Below are 17553 nucleotides of genomic sequence, written 5' to 3'. Positions count from 1 at the left end.
CTGTACCCCACCTCTCTCTCTCTCTCTCTCTCTCTCTCTCTCTCTCTCTCTCACACACACACACACCATACTCGTACAACGAAATCCAACAATTCTGTTTCGTCTGGTGTGATGTGAACAGTGTGAGAAAGAGCGTCAATTTCATAAAACACAAATTTCTGCACCTGCTAACGTAGTGGAAACACACACGTATGCATGTATGAGTCAAATAATGTAGCCTTCATATGAATGAAGACTATTCTTCAAGTGTGTGCCATCGGAAAAAAAAACAATTGATGTGACTCATTAAGTGATCAGCTGACTTCTCACACAAGATCACAGCTCGAGATAAACAGGTAACCGGGAAGGGCTTATTAATCAAATAATGATTTCTATGAAATCATTTATGGAAACTGAACAATTCAATTTACATCCCATTGTTCTGATTTGAATGGGTGCAATGGTGGTTTTCTGCTGTGTGGATGGGATTCTGCATGGGCCCATGTGCTTTGAGACGATATTTTAGGGCAGTGCTGTTGTTCTGCTGGTATGACACCTGTAAATAGTGAATAGAATTACTGTTATGTTACTGTTAAGAAACAAAGTACAATACAAGATACGGTGACACACACAAACCACAATATAATACAAATACAAACGCCCAAACCTGTTAACTTGCTGAGCCCTTTTGGAGCCTATACATGAAAACGCCTGTTGGAACTAAAATGGCAGTGACTCAAATTCTTTGGCATACAGACTTACGGTTGGTCTCGTTTGAAAATCGAAAAGTGGCTGATTATTGCTAAAAAAAAAAAATATTCACACACAATTTTTTTAAGGTATGATGTTAGGTTTATTGTTAAAAATAAATTAAAAAAGTTTATGGTTTTCTTTGAATAAAAAATACATAAAAAAAATACGGGATGCAAAAGGATAACAAAAAATCTAAGCACGCTCAATATAAAAAGGAATAAATTACTCTCCCTACATAAATTATTTAAAAAAACACCAAAGAAATCTGTATTCTAGAGTCTTAGACCTTTTCAATGGTATATAGTTTGTCATGATTCGATTAGAAATTACATGCACAATATTGATGCAAACCTAGGTGTCCCGTATACGGAACGGGTGACAGTTCTACTAAACCAACATACTCTGTCATGCCAAGGTGTGAACGTGTATAATAGAAGGGAGTGGTTATCAACTGGTTTTGTTTAACCGTCTGGATTTGACAACGCAATGTTAATTAGTTATTATCATAAACTTGGATAAATGAACACTATAGAATATTGTTGTAGTATTGTTGTTAGTTCATGTTAAAGGGATACTTCATAATTTACTAAACTTCGAGTTCTTCCATAAATGTATTTGTTCTGATGAACACAGAGAAAGATATCTGGAAGATGCTTGTAACCAAACCAACATTGACCACCATTGTAGGAAAAAAAAACAATGGTGGTCAAAAGTGCCCCATAACTGTTAGCTGTCCTACATTTTTCAAAATATCTTCTTTTGTGTTAAACAGAACAAACACATTTTCCTACTATTGGAGTCAATGTGGGGCAAGATCTGTTTGGTTATAAGCATTCTTCCAAATATCTTTCAATGTGTTTAATACAGATTTGGAACACATTCGAATGTGAGTAAATGGTTAAAAAGTAAAAGATTTTTGGGTGAAGTATCCTTTTAACAAAGTAGTTATGTTACCTGTAACATTGTGGTTACCATTATTTCTACCAATAATGCCATTTCTACCAAGATTTTGGTTTGATCTGCACTACAACGTAGTACTTAACTTTAATGTAGTCTTTGACAAAGTTGGTAAGCACACTTACCTTACTTTTAAAAAGATGCAAGTAAATTTGTTTTGCTTCCCCATTTATACGCACGTTTATAGCATTTATATCCATCTAGCATTATTGTCACAATCAATATCAGAAGAGACCTTCCCCCACATTAGGTTTGTAGCCCACCACTGATATGAAGTACAAACGTACAAACGAACCAAACAGTTTGTTCTGTTCACACAATATACAAGAGCACGTATAAACATCACAATCTTGAATTTATTTAACATTTTATTTTTAATACATAATATGGATATTCAGATTGTATTCATTCATGTACAAATACATAATTTTTTATCAACTCTTCAGTTTAAATGTACAAAAAGCAAGGAGAAATATAGTGTGTGAAAAAATCCCACGGCTGTTTTAATAGCAGCTTTGCAACCTGGCAAGACATTTCGCCAACTTTATAAAATGCAGTAAAAGAGTTCTGTTTAAAAAAATCTAAAAATACTTAAAGGCACTTCATTTTATTATTTTCTTTCCAAAGAAATATATAATAACAATTTCTAGAAGAAAGGTGAGGTTAAAGGTCATGCCTGCTCCACAGGGCAGACATCTGCAGTACACAGATAATTAGCTTGCGTCTGTCATTAATACAATGCAGCTCATATACAAAAGCTTATTTTATAGACTTAACACTGAAACATTTTATAGCGTGTGTGTCTTATATGAATCTGTATAATGCAGGTGTGTTCAATGTGGTCTGTATCACTTAAGGAGAAAATCTGAAGCTGAGCTAAAAGAGAAGAGGGTAGAGATGAGAAGTAGTAGATATATTAATTTCAGTAAAGATGAGAAGACGCAGACGAAGAGTCTAGCATTACCAAAATATCCACCCGCACGCACGTCTTTGATTGTGTCAAATAAATCAATCCCCCAGCTTAAGGTTTGTCAGTTTTCTGAAAAATCATCTCGCCCATTTTAACACCTAAATGTCTCGCTACTTTCTAAAAACGAAATAATAATAAACTTACAAAGACCAATAAAACAAATATTCTATACATTTCTCTTGTAGATACCATAAGATGGCACATTAAAATCTTCATCCTAAGTAGGATAGTTTTTTTTTGTTTTTGAGTGTTTGTTTTTTATACAGTGCAGAGTATATGGGCCTTGATTAATTAAGTGTTTTTAGCAATATCTGTCGCCCCCTGGTGGTCACTCCCTGCTTGAGCTGGTTGTATTCTGTATTTGGGCTACGCAGTAGTTGAGCTGAGCAGAGTGGACAAATCCTGGCAGACAGACGCACTTGTATGAGCCTTGCGTGTTGATGCACTTGCCGTTCTTGCAGAGGGACATCTTTGAATTCAGCTCTGAGCATTCGTTAATATCTGGAACAGAAATGCAAAAATTTTGTTGGAAAAGTAAATGGTTTTACCTTTAACTTAGTGGTGTAAAACACTCTATTTCTCTAAGTATAGGACAGAGACTTGACTGTGATGTCATGACTCTCACATGATAATATCAGAGCTTCTGTTAAACATTTAATTAGAAAACCATAGACATCAACTGGAAGATGCCTCCTAAAAGCAAAACCATTTCGCTATCTTTAAGTCACCTGGGAAAAAATTCCACTAGATGTTGGCTGCAGGTATTTGCTCCCATTTAGACATGAGCATTAATGAGGTCAGGATCTGATGTTGGGTGATGGGGTCAGGCTCACAGTAAGTATGCCTTCTTAATCATTTTAAATGTGTTCAGCGCAGGCGGGTAATGTCCCAGGTTCAAATCTCTAGTAGTACCTGCTCTTTTTTAGTAGTAAGGGGATGGTTCAACTAAAAACTTAAACTTCTTTTTTTATTATTCAGTTAATTCATGTGTTCTTCAAAACCTATATGAACACAAAAGAAGATATTTTGAGAAATGTGTCAGCGGTCTTGTCTCCATACAATGGAAGTCAATGAGGCCAGTGTTGTTTGGTTACCAAAAGTGTCCCGCAGTGAGTGAAGTTATGTGCAGGCGTATTTCCAGCTATGTTTGTTTGCTATTTTGCTGCATCCACATACAAAATTAAGTTTTGGTATATTTACGGTAGAAAATATCTTCATGGAACATGATCTTTACTTAATATCCTTATGATTTTTTGGAAACCCGTGCACTTTTATGGTCCATTTATGGTCCACCTCAATTAATTCTGTTTCACGTATGAATTTGATCTCTCTTACCCACGCAGGCCATGCGGGACATGTCGAGCGTGTATCCATCAAAGCAGTCGCAGGTGTATCCCTCCTGTACCCGCACACACCGGCCGTTCTCACATCCATTTAGCACGCCACATTCCTCCGCTCGCAATCCTTCAAATCCATCATATGGTCCTGAAAGAGAGTGCAACCCAAGGTAAGTGGAGGATTTACTATAAATTTAGTTCCTTTTCTTTCTCTGCGCAAAAGCACCCGTTTACAGACGACCATATTACATGTGATTCAATAAAGTAAAAGGAAATAAAAGACTGCACAGTAGGGGTCTAAGTCAAAAGTCAAACTCTGCCTTATTGTACAGTACATACATATAGAGGATTAAAATCGAGTTACTCTCAGACCCATGGTGCATACAAATAACACTGTACAGAATAAAAATATATAAAAAAATACACATAAAAACAAATTGTTATATATATGTACCATACAACTTTTACAAGCAGGGATATTTAAAAATAGAAAAAGAATGAATTATTGGTGAAATCTCTCAAACATGAATATATATATAATTATCAAGAAATGAAAGATAAATACTAATCCTAAATTAGAAAGTATTCTGAAGTTTATATAACTCAAAGAATTCGCTTAAAAGGATCTTAAGTTCTTGTACTCACGTCTGGCTGTGTCATAATCTTCATAGAAGGGCAGTGTACCGTCAGGGTTCAAAGGTCGAGGGTCATATTCAGGGCTGACCTCATACTCATAAATTGGGCCAGCGACCAGAGCGTCCTGACCATACGGCCGACGGATATTACACATTGAGGCATAGGAAGCTGAATGAGGGTGAATGGTAGAAAAGATAGAGATAAGTGAACAGAACCGAAAACTTGTATACATTTATATACAATTTATATTTCTACCTGTATTTTTGCCAGGGCAGAGAGCACACTCCATTCCCCAGGCCTCGCCGTATAAACAGCAGCACTCCGTGAATGTGGTTTCTCTGTCGGCGACAGGCTTGGTGCAGGTTAGTTGTGTTTCCACTGTCTCCCAGCAAACACCCTCATACACTTCAGCTTCTCTTTGTCCTACAGACACACAAACATCTCATCTCTCTGCACTACACTTGATGAAAAAGTTACGAAGTGGAAAAATTGCTGGAAATTCTAGAATTGTTTGTTAATGACGCTTGCTGAATGGTAATGGGATGAACCAAAGCTCCATGTATCAGGCCGCACTGGCTGACTTCACATTCTGTAAGTGCCTATTCTGAGCTTCCACTAGATGGCAGTATAAAACCAAGTAGAGATGAAAATAAAAGGCAGTCAAATGGGATATAGAGTGTACTGGTCCAGGGTTTGGATTAAGGTATACAGCAGGTTTAAGGGTGTAGTGTTTAGGGTGTGTGTTGATGCTGTAAGGCTCATACCTGCCACTGGTTGTGAAATGCAGTGAGTGTTGTTAGGCCCAAGAACAAATGGAGGAGTGCAGAAACACTGATATGAGCCATATGAGTTCATACATTGACCATTTATACATTTAGACTCATCTTCACATTCATCAATGTCTGCCCAGAGAGAGAAAGAGAAGAGAATACAGACACAGGGTCAGTGTGTTAAGTAAACTGGTGAACATACTGTATATCAAAAACAGACACACAGAACCAGTTATGCATAGTACATTGGGACTGAAATAACAAGTGTGTGTGTGCATGTGTAAAAATGCACAATTAAATCTGCAAAGTGAGTGAGATTGTTCGTGTGTATCTTTGTGTGTCCGCGTGGGTTGTTGGAAGGGAAATGACTGTGGCTATGATGAGAGTTTATGTGTGAGGCGGCCAGGGGTGTGGCGGCATTAATGCAGTACAGCCGGGTGAGTCCGTGGGCCTGTGGTTTGTGTGAGATTGTGTGTGTTTAGGCAGGCAGAAAGCCTGCGGTGTGCCATACAGCTGCGGTCTGGATCAGAACTGTAAGGACCTGACCAGATGCATGATGTTACCCTTTGACCCGCCTACATACACACACATAACCTGCATACAGCTGCTATAGGCCACACGCTTCAGCAGGTTTAAAACACCAATTTAAACCTGATTTAAATGTGTTGGCACTCCTGTAAGAAAAAACATGCCAAACCTTCATACTCACGATCCATTTAGCAAATCAACTCACACACCCAGCCAAACACACACCCACACACAAACAGGCTTCTGTCATTCCAAACCAACAAAAGAACCCCAGTGACAAGCTCGAGCCAAACATCACAAGCAATAAATGGCTCAAACAGGATGATAGACATAACAAACCCTTCTGTGATGATTTGCTAAGCTTTCAAGGAACACTTGTCAAATAAGACACTAAAATATAACATGCTCATGTATCCGTTTCATAAAAATATGCAAATCATACAACCTTGAACTGTGATGGTATGAGAACAGGTGCACATTGATATTTAAAAATGTTTTAAAATGTAAAGACAACAGCGTATGTGAGGATGCGGGATATTTGAGACACAGAATTTCAAACTGTTCAGTGACTGCATACAGATCAAGATTTGGACCTCACCGACACATTGCAGCTTGTTCTCATCGTAGTAAAGGCCGGACTTGCAGTAACATTCAAATCCACCGGGGGTGTTAATACAAAACCCGTCTTTGCAAATCTCCTTTTCGAAAACCACACATTCATCTGCGTCTGCAAAACACACATCACATTTTCATTATTTCATAAATTAAAAGTCAATGTGTCAGTTTGACTCATTTTTGCTAGTTTTGTTTAATCCTGGTTGAAATGAGCAATCATCAAAAGTAAACACAAATAGGGTTTAATGCAGGAATAGGAACATAAATAATGTTTTAGGTTGAATTGAAGATTCTCACACTCAACACTGGGTTTAGGTTTTTCAAACCTCAGGTTAAATGAACAGTTCATCCAAAAATAAAAATGATATCTTCATTTACTAACTCTCACGTTGTTCCAAATCTGTATACATTTCTTTGTTCTGATGAACACAGAGAAAGATATTTTGAAGAATATAGGAAAGCAAACAGTTCTGAGGCGCCTTTGACAACTGGTTTGGTTACAAGCATTTGTCCAAATATCTTTCTCTCTGTTCATCTGAACAAAGAAATTAAAACAGATTTGAAACAACACGAGGGTGAGTAAATGATGACATCATTTTATTTCTGGGTAGACTGCCCCTTTAACTTCTGTGGGAAATGTATCTAGGATACATATTTTTATTTACAAAACTTGCATGTTTTCTCAATTCAGCTGCTGGCAACCGGCAGGTTTGTCAAACATTCTAATTTAGACTATTTCTGGACCACAACTGTATATCAGCATGCATTGGTTACATGTGGACTTGGTACTATAAAGATTTAGCTCTGGTTAGTGTTTAAGGAATCTGTACAAGAATGTCATTTGACCGGAGGCAGGGAAAAATGTGCTTTCCATCCATAAGACATCCATACAAACACCAGCCCACGTGCACACATTCTGACCACATCACATTCACCCACAGTGCCGCCAGCCCAGGAGAAACCACACGCTCGCTGCATTCATAAATTAAATCACTACATTAGACCGGCCCTGTGACTGAGGTTACCCTACATTTGGAAGCAGACTTCTGAACATGTGTGTGTGTTTGAGAATATGTAAGTCAGATGCTTACAGAAGTCTGGTGGTTACAAAGTCAAAAAGGTGATTAATAATCCAGAATCAAAAGTGCAGAGATACACAGTTACCTTTAAAGCTGTCTGCTACGCTAGCTCCCGGAATCACAGATTCAGTAGGAACGTAACCCTGGCCCGCTGGACACATCTGAGAGAACTGATCTATATGACAGAGAGTTAGTTTTTATCATAGGAGTCTGCATGTACATTTGTATAGTGTATGTAACGTGTCATTCGGTACCTGTTCCTGGTATGGGGCAGGGATGGACCTCGCAGTTGTCCCCCCATCCGGCCCCAATTGTACAGCAGCATTCCTCTTTAGTCATACTACTGGCCAGCACATTATCACACAGGTTCTCATCGTTCAGTCTGTAGTAGCACTCCTTCCTCTCCACCGATGGTGCTGCAGATTCAAGAGGACAAAGACATTTAACTCAGACCCGAATATCAGAAAATGTTCAATCATGTTCAACATTCCGAGCATAGCAATAGAAACAGCAAAAGAGAAGTGCGAGAAAACATCAATGAATAAATTTGCCACTTCAGTGCAATAGCGGATAGCCAAAAATTAGGGTCAGGAACACAAATAGCACACGACATTAGAGAGCAGTTTTGGCTGAGTTCTCTTTTTATGACTTTAACTTTTTATGTAATTCATATTCCAAACTATTGTGCTTCTAGTTTAATGGTATTGTATAGGGGTGTAAAACGGACAGTTCATCGCGTTAAACGCACAATATTGATTTATCAATATATGCAGATATCTCAGAAATGTTTGTGATGCGATTACAATGACATTAATTTACTGATATTTTTATATTACTTGTCCAGTTTGCACAGTTACATTTTTAATAACTCTCAAATGCAGACAAACATATCAAATGTTTGAAAATTGCACATTCTTTGTCCCAAACATTTACAAAAACTCACACTTGGAGGTTACGTGAGCAATGTGGGGAGTGTCAAAAATATTGATATTCTACGTGTGGCATCGATGCGTGGATTTAATTTCTAACGTTACGATGCATTGATGACACATGTAGAATATTGATATAAGATACCTTTATTGTGATGCTATTGTTATCCGTATCGATGTATTGTTACACCCCTAGTATTTTACCACAATTTTTGTATATGTGAAAACCAACTCTGATAACAGTCACCGCGGTACTCATAAAAACCAAATAAAATAATATTTAAACTCAGGAGACAGTGCGGTTTTATGGGAGAGAAGGATTAGGTGGGTGGATTTGAACAAAGGTCCTTAACTAAAACAGTTGGATAAGATCTAAAGGAAACGCTTCCTGTTACTTGATCTTTCTGGCACAGCTGGTGTGTAGCCACTCGCACAGACTAACACACACATATCTGATCGACACTGTTCTCTATTTCAGCGTTTCACTATGTTCTTCTACTGGAGCATTAGAAGAACAAATTGAGTCCAATCGAGCCAGAGCCAACCCTTAAACCCTCTGCTGATATCAGAGTCTGAAGTCGCCTGCTCTACTCTAGTCTGCTTGTCTTCAGGAACAGTCAAACTTGTTTTAACAGTATTTCCATGTGGTATTGGAATTACATAAATGTATCATTGTGCAGTTAAATACTGCAAGAAAATTAACTGTGAAAAGAAATAAAAGCAGTGAGGCTAAAATACCTCCAACATAGCAATAACATTACAATCTGCTAACAAGTCTTTCAAAATGAAAGGGTCTTCTTGTAGGCGATCTCTCTATTAGCAGTCTTATATCACAGTGTACGAGCTTCTCTTTTGCGCTTTGGTCCCTTCTGTAATCCTCATGCTGAATCTCATTTCTCTTCTGCCAGATCCTTTACAAGCCCCATTCATCACGCCCAGACTCTCGCTGTTCAACTCTGAGCTGGACCCTGATGATAGGAAGTTAATGTCCTGCTGCGCTAGAAGATCTCCACGGTCGAGATTAAAACGTGAAGAACTTCAGAATCTATTTGAGCACTGTGGATGCTGAGGAGTTTAGTGACAGGATGGGTTCAAAGGTCATCTTTGGTCATTTTTGTAGTATGTTTGGGTTGTGCTATCTGCTGCTGGGATGAATTTGTCCATTACATGGAGTTTGATGACATTAAACAATTACCTGTAAGTGTTAGTGTGTGGTTGGGCTGCAATAGACAGATTCATAGGACACACGCTGGACACCGTTTGGTTATAATATAACAATTTATTTGATTTTTAATTAATAATAATTTATTATTTATTAAATTAATTCAATTAAAACTAAATGATTCTTCACGGAGGACTACTGGAAGTAAATTTTGGGCCACATAATGTGTGTTTATAGCACATACAGTTTACATTTATTACAGCATTACCTGGAGTTGAAGAGAGGCATTTGCCAGTCATAGTGTTGAATTCTTGAGTCTCATCCGGACACAAACATAGGAAAGATCCTTCTTGGTTCTCACAGGTTGCCTCACCGCACACATCACTGAGAAGTTCACACTCGTTCACGTCTGAATGAAAACACAGACACAATCTGAACTCCTGGAAGCTTTTGTTATTTTTAAACAAAGTTTAAAAAGTTGTGATTATAAAAAAAACATTAAACACAGCTGATTTTGTGTGCCCGTATATGGACGTGGCAGCAGGAAGAGGGCTACTGCTATCATACCAGTTATTAAACTTCATTTATGCGCTTTGAATAATTCAGGTTTTTTATGACTTTTCTTGATAAGAGATGATGTGTTGTTGGTTTAGAAAGATCTCTGTGGGCGGGGCTTGGAACGAGGGTGTGTCATATTCAGTGCAGTCTGTGACAGCTAGCATCAATTACGGAACCTTTAATTTTCCTTATCGAAAAACTGGCTTATTGTTGTTTCCTCGGAAAATGACAAACTGTGTGCACAGTCGACTCGAGTAAATAAAACGGCCCCATTCTTCTCCCGACTCTCTTTGACAGTTTGAATTTATGACGACCAAAGTCGCACTATAATGCAAGTGTCTGCTTCCAGGAACATGGCCCTCTCCTTCTTTCCAGTCCATTCCCTCTCTCTTTTCCCCCTTTAATGCTTCACACATCTGTGACTCTCATTCTCTTCGCTTTTATCAATCATCTCAGTGCACCACATACAAAAGACGCAATAAATCAACGTGTGTGGAGAGAGCCTTTGTGCGCAATGGACTCCAAACGCTTTAATGGAGCCATCCAGCCAGACACACAGGCTCACACACACCCTCTCAGTGATGGTGGGCCAGCCCGTCAATAAGCCCCTAAGTGTTAAACGCTTGTCTGGAGTCGGCAGCGGCGTGGGTGCTGCGCCACTAGGGAATCATAAAAGTTGAGAAAGGACGTCTGTGCCAGAAGAAACAATGTATAATACAGATACAGTTTCATAAGAACTCATATATACTAGCATTCCAGAAAAACACATCTTAAAGGGATAGTTCACCTAAAATTAAGATGATCTCATCATTTATTCACCCTCTTTTGGTTTAAAACCTGTATATGACTCTTTCATCTGTGGAACAAAATATATTATATTTTGAGAAATGTCTCAGTGGTTTTGTGTCCATACATTGGAAATCAATGGGGCCCAATGTTGTTTGGTTACCAACATTCTTCAAAATATCTTCTTTTGTGTTCTGCAGAATGGAAGTTCATGAGAGTGAATCATTTTTGGGTGAACTATCCCTTTATCAAATGGGATTCAAGAGTTTGACACATTATTTGATATAAAGACGCACATCTGCAGCTTCTTTTAAATAAAACCAAACATGAATTTAGTAATTTAATTGTGTTTACAAAATATGTGTCTGTGGGAGCAAACCACACTTTTTGTTCAGTTTATTAAAAAGTCCGACAACACAGTGGGAAACAACTTAGTGTTCGCAAACAACAAACTGTATCAGAAATTAATTCTGAACGGCTTGTCCATAACGCTTTAATGCTTTTGTTTTCTCAAGTACACAAGGAGGTAAGAGGCTGGTGTCTGGAAGGGTTTAGATGTTATTCTTTCGGTTCCTTAAAAAAAACAGTACATGACATGCTGCTATAGACGGCATAGGAAGACTGATGTCTAGTGGTCAGTGATTTGTTATATGTCTGATCTAGGATCTGTATTTTTGTCCTATTTTTTACGTCATTTCGTGATTAAGCAACAAGTTATGCTACTGTCTGCTCTCTTCTTTTTCGACTATCCACACACTGTTCTGATGAAGGCAAAATGAGATGAAATAAATTGGTGAGGACCAGTGTTGGGTGTAACTGGTTACCAAATAATTAGTTACTGTAATTTAATTACTTTTCCCTTGAAAAAGTAAAGTAAGGGATTACTCATATGTTTTCTGTAATTTAATTAGTTACTTTTGATGTAATTAAACTAAATACTTTGTGAAATATATGCGTGTGCAATAGTGTAATTGACATCAAAATTCAAAGTCTTATTTTAAAATCTGTTCTTTAATGTAATAATTCTCACATTTGTAATACTTTGGTTAAATAATATTATTTATTTGAATGAATTAAATAAGCAGTTTCATGTCTATCCTTGAATCACTTAACTAATCAAGGTTGATGTAGGATATAGAAAGTAATAAGTAATGAGTAACTAAATACTTTTTGGACAGAGTAATTTGGACAGTAATCTAATCACACTATTGAATATGTAATGAGTAACTAGTAATTAATTACTTTTTCAGAGTAACTTACCCAACACTGGTGAGGAGACAAAATGAGGAGGGAGATGGAGGATAAGGGCAGGAATGGAAAGAGGGACAAGTGGGACAAATGCAGGGTCCGTGTGTATTTGTGTGTCTGTGGGTGGGTGTATGCAGTGTATTTCTGCTGTGGGAAATCAGAATCGATAGAGGTTGTTTGTGGCTAGTTACATCAGCCAACAAGACAAACAACGTCTGATCAGAGCCTGAAAGAAGGTGTATGTGGGACTCACTGTTTGCAAGTGTACTGTAGCTTAACTGGTGAAAAGTGGCACTGGCAACGCCAAGGTCAAGGTTTAACCCTTATGAAGTGCATACGCATAAAACATACAGCTTGAAAGCTGTTTTTAGAATAAAACATCAAATGCATAAAAAACATATAATTAATAAATACCACACTCCTATAATAGTTAGGGATGCACGATAATTATCGTCCATATCATTATCGTCCGTATTAAATTTTGTTATCGGCCGATACCAATAACACTCAAATAACAAAATTTAAGTCGATTAATTATGAATAATTTTCTCTGGTTAAACCATTTCAGCTGCACGCTGCTCACAGTTAAAACCTAGTACAATTCTGTCCTTCGGTCATGATCATTCACTTGGTGTTGTTAGCAAAACATTGTTAATGTAGGTACAGTATGTAGATATTTATTAATGTGTCAAAGCATATTATTTTATAACCCGATTGCTGTCTGAATGCTTTCTGTCTTGACACATGTTAGACATGTAAATGTTTTCAAATAAAAGCAGCTGTCCACTTTTTTCCTTTTGCTTCAGTCTCAGAAGATGTTTTTAGATACCGTTTTAGATATATTTAGATACTGTATATTGGCCAATATATAGATTATCGGCTTGCGGTGTTAAATAATTATCAGTTATCATTATCAGCCAAAATGTACATATCCGTGCATCCCTAATAATAATAATAAATCTACATCAGTTTTCTTTCGTTTCCATCCTGCTCTTCCTAGTTGATGACAGGCTGCACAACAGTCAAAAGAGAACAAACTAGATAGACACCAGGCCACAAAAATCCATGTGGCTTCGTGACATTTATGGTACCTGACTGTGTGAGCTGTGCTCTGTGTATTAATGTGTCTGTGTGTAAAGGGCCATTGATGTGTTTAACCCAGGTCTCAATGTTTTAAACATTACCCGGGTTTGTGCCGTCCACCTACAGACTGGATGAAACTAAACACTCACATCAATCATGGCTGTAGAAAAGTGGCTGCCATCGTTTTTATGTTGTCTGCTAGGAAGTGAAAATTCTGAGCGGTTTAAAGTCCAGCTCTGTTTAAGCAAGATGACAGTTTTACAAACACTCCATGTCATTAGTTTTATTTACTAATATTTTCTATTAACTGTTAACCCCAAAGTCAAGTAGAAAATAGATGGAAAATAAATGTATACAATTTATAATATAACTTTTAAGACTGAACAATACTTTAACAGCATTTATGAATCTTGTTCAATGTAAATTTGTTTAAATACTAATGTAATATAACGATAAAAACTGTACACGTACTAATGCCCTTTTAAAGGGGTCATATAATGCGGAAACGCGTTTTCTGTGTCTTTGTGTTAGGTTGGCCATGCATGTATTAGACACGTACAATTGCAAAAATTAAAGTGTCGAAACAAAAGATGCATTCTGTATAAAAGCGAATGCTTTCCCAGACTTGCCTGAAACGCTTTGTGTAACCACACCCCCACAAATCTACGTCAGCTCATGGTATGATTTGACTAAGACCGCCCAAATGTACACCCAAGTAAGGTGGGCGTACCTGTCAGTACAATTGCTTTGGAACCTGATGTTCCAAATATGGCAAGAGGCGTTACATTTCCATCACACGCTTGCAGTATTCAACCAATCACTACGCACTGGTTAACTGGCCAATCATAGGACACCTCGCTTTTCAGAGCGATGAGCTTTTTAAAAAAATCTGGTCGTATCAGAGAGGCGGGGCAAAGAGGAGATACAAATATGCACGGTATGTGGAATATATAGTGTTTTTGAATATTAAATCGTGTATACACATTGCATTACCCCTTTAACTAAACTTACTACACTGCATGTAAACAACATTTACTTTCAGTTGTTAACATCACACTCTACTAGTTAAGCACAGGAACTGAGAATGAACAATATGATTAATAAATGCTGAAAATGTGAATGCAAACCATATCAATTTTTTTACAACTGTTCAGTTGTGAAGTTTTACATGAGAGTTATGTGTGTAATAATACAGTAAAAACAAAAATACACACAGTAGGAAGAAAAGAGTCTTCTAAAGCAGAAACTAGTTTAAAAATCTTACCCACACAGCCCTGACCATCCTGAGAGTCTTTGAACCCCGGATCACACTGGCAGCTGAAGGAGCCCATTGTATTCTGACAAACACCGTGACTCCCGCAGGTATTCTCATTCAGAGTACACTCATCCATGTCTAGAGAGATAGAGAAAGTGAGAGTTTTTGTGATCTCTGTGTAATATACAGATTGGCATCCTGTGGAAGGATGGATAGAGGACAGCTGAATGAGTCGATTGATGGATAGATGAACATGACACATTTCAACGGTCAGATATGAATGAGATGATAGGCAAATGTTATGCGGTCAATAAATGAATGTGAACGGATGAGTAGACATCTGATCAGAAATGCAATATGCGGTTTTAGTAAGACAAAAACAAACAAGACTGGCACAGCTATTGAGTACGATCAGGGGATGACATTGTGGTCAAAGTTGGAGATAATCTGGCTGTGGACACTCACCAATGCAGGTGCCAAAATCGCCTCGTGAATGGCCAGGGGGGCAGGACGCCACACATCGGTAAGAGCCCGGTGTGTTTTGACAATCCCACACCCCACAAATAGATGCCCCCAGTTCAGCACACTCATCAATATCTGACAGATAGCACAACAAACAAATCAGCACATGGACCCACGCTAAACAAACAATCAGCAAAAAGCTCCCGAGAGGAGGGAGATATTGGAATCAAGTGATTTGTTATTCTAAATTTTACCCTGGCATGTCTGATTGGTCGGGTCCAAACGGTAGCCTCCTTCACACTGACAGAAATACGAGCCCATCGTGTTCAAACAGGTACCATTTACACACCTGCTGCCATCTAGACATTCATCTACATCTGAAAATGCACACACACACACACACGCTTGGAACTGTGTTGTCCAACTGGTTTCTGGTGGCTCATTTCAATATAATAAATGATATTCCTCGTTGTCTAGACATCCTGCTCAAATGTTTCCTCTTTTTATTTTTACTACTAGATGGGACATTTAAAACAATTCTGGTACCACGCTTGGCTCTGGGAGCAGATACGCACATCTCACAGGCGAGTCCCATTAGAAACAGAATCCCTTGCTTTCTCTCATTTTTTCATGAGCCGCAGAAGACCAGGGCTTTTCAACAAAGCAATATATAAAATTTGCCTAAACATCAGCAGCACTGAGAATCAGGAGAAACAGCAGGGGGAGGGATCAGCACTTGAGATGGGCGCATGTGAGCGTGCAAGTACCTTCACAGCCTGTCTGATCACGTGTGGACATGAAGCCAGCGTCACAGTCACAGAAGAACGAGCCATCAATGTTCAAACACTCTCCATTCGGGCCACACGGCTGTGTGTCGTCCTGACACTCATCAACATCTACAAGAAAAAAGGACATTTGAAAATTACAGAGTACTCACAACTGCAACTGACTAAAATGTCTTCAATGCACATGTAATTACAATTTCCAAAAAGCTCTGATTTGACTGAGGTGATGTAATACAACCAAATTAGCAGTAGCCTAAATGATTGCTTACAATAGTTTGTATTATATTTCCTTTTGTATTATATTTCCTTTTGTTACAGACAATGTAAACTTTCTTTTTGCATTTTCTTTTTTTGACATTTCGCAAGAATATATAGAGATGAATTAATAGATCAATATTTTTCCAAATAGTCTGATGGCACCACCAACAAAGCCATAGAAACAATTCAGTTTTGAGGGCATGAACAGCCAAAGCACATCAAGTTCTTTAACATATAATGACAGTTTTCTCATAATGACATGAATCACTGATGTAGGTCTTTCAAAAAAAAGTGAGGATACCGCTTTCGATTCATTCACACCAGCAACAGAATGTAATGTTGAGCACTTAAAGGTTATAGTTTATGAAAAAAAAATCTGTTTATTAAAATCAAATAAAACACTGAAAAAACTTTTTTTAACTAAACGAAAATTAGAAGTGTTACCTCAACAATAAGCTAAAATAAATGATTGATATGCACAATGATATGTAAAATGATGAAAGCACATCCTAAAATATATAAAAATGGTCAAATGAAACAAAAGAATATAAAATAAAAGAATATAAATATATGTATTTAACTACAATGAAACAAAAACTCTTAAGCACATTGCATTGTGGGACACAGAAGTATGCTCCGTAAACAGCACACTGTACCAAACATAACAGGTTATTTATATATAATGTAAGCATACAAAAAATATAAATACCGTGCACAGTTTGATAGAATGCTATTTAGAGCTCAGTTTGTGTGTAAACGTGTGTCTCACCCTGACAGCTAGTTCCATTCACTTGTCTATATCCCTGTGGGCAGTTGCACTGGTATGAGCCCAGTATATTCACACACTGGCCCACGCCATCACACGTCTGTCGTAGCGCCAAACACTCATCCACATCTACAAACATGACAATACTTTAATATCATATACAATTCATTTCACTTGCCAATAACAGTTGTATAAATCATAGACACACATGTCCTTTCGTACCGTCACATTGGTCTCCTGTGGAGGAGAGTACGAAGCCTGGCTCACAGTTGCAGATGAACGACCCCTCTGTGTTCTGACAGTGACCTTGTGTACACACACTGTCATCCTGGCATTCGTCAATATCTGGGACACACACACACACACACAAAGTTTGCTCAGTTACGTTTCTGCTTCTTTGTTTTGTTTAGGTTTTGTAATCCGATTGTTTGACATCGATGGAACAAACAAAGATAGGTTGGCACAGTCCTGCACGTCAAAACTCACATCATGTAAAAGGCTGAGGAATATGCAGCCTTCAAACTTCCAACAACATGGGGACAATACGAAACAAGTGAGGGACAATACATTGCAAATCAAGGGAGAACAAACTGTAACCAAAATCAAGATTTGTATTAAACCTGCATTTGGAGACGTG

At 37.9% G+C, this 17553-nt stretch overlaps 1 protein-coding gene across 2 annotated transcripts in view; it reads right to left on the bottom strand.

Annotated features, from left to right (window-relative positions):
- Nucleotides 1-2039: 2039 nt before the first annotated feature.
- ltbp1 (latent transforming growth factor beta binding protein 1) overlaps nucleotides 2040-17553 on the bottom strand; it is a 60179-nt gene continuing 44665 nt past the window's right edge. For both annotated transcript variants that reach the window (XM_056767724.1, XM_056767726.1), the window contains 15 exons: nucleotides 17139-17261; nucleotides 16920-17045; nucleotides 15875-16003; nucleotides 15362-15484; nucleotides 15111-15242; nucleotides 14655-14783; nucleotides 9984-10124; nucleotides 7879-8040; nucleotides 7710-7799; nucleotides 6529-6657; nucleotides 5397-5534; nucleotides 4888-5055; nucleotides 4642-4800; nucleotides 3995-4144; nucleotides 2040-3160 (listed from right to left, as the gene is read on the bottom strand). In XM_056767724.1, the coding sequence (XP_056623702.1) occupies nucleotides 2988-3160; nucleotides 3995-4144; nucleotides 4642-4800; nucleotides 4888-5055; nucleotides 5397-5534; nucleotides 6529-6657; nucleotides 7710-7799; nucleotides 7879-8040; nucleotides 9984-10124; nucleotides 14655-14783; nucleotides 15111-15242; nucleotides 15362-15484; nucleotides 15875-16003; nucleotides 16920-17045; nucleotides 17139-17261 (2072 nt within the window). In that variant the 3' untranslated portion in view covers nucleotides 2040-2987. The remainder of the gene's footprint in view (nucleotides 3161-3994; nucleotides 4145-4641; nucleotides 4801-4887; nucleotides 5056-5396; nucleotides 5535-6528; nucleotides 6658-7709; nucleotides 7800-7878; nucleotides 8041-9983; nucleotides 10125-14654; nucleotides 14784-15110; nucleotides 15243-15361; nucleotides 15485-15874; nucleotides 16004-16919; nucleotides 17046-17138; nucleotides 17262-17553) is intronic.

The sequence above is a fragment of the Triplophysa dalaica genome, chromosome 15 (genome assembly GCF_015846415.1).
Source record: "Triplophysa dalaica isolate WHDGS20190420 chromosome 15, ASM1584641v1, whole genome shotgun sequence".
In the NCBI taxonomy this organism is placed as follows: Eukaryota; Metazoa; Chordata; class Actinopteri; order Cypriniformes; family Nemacheilidae; genus Triplophysa; species Triplophysa dalaica.
Note: the sequence above shows the minus strand (reverse complement) of the source record. Positions and strands in the feature narration are given on the sequence as shown.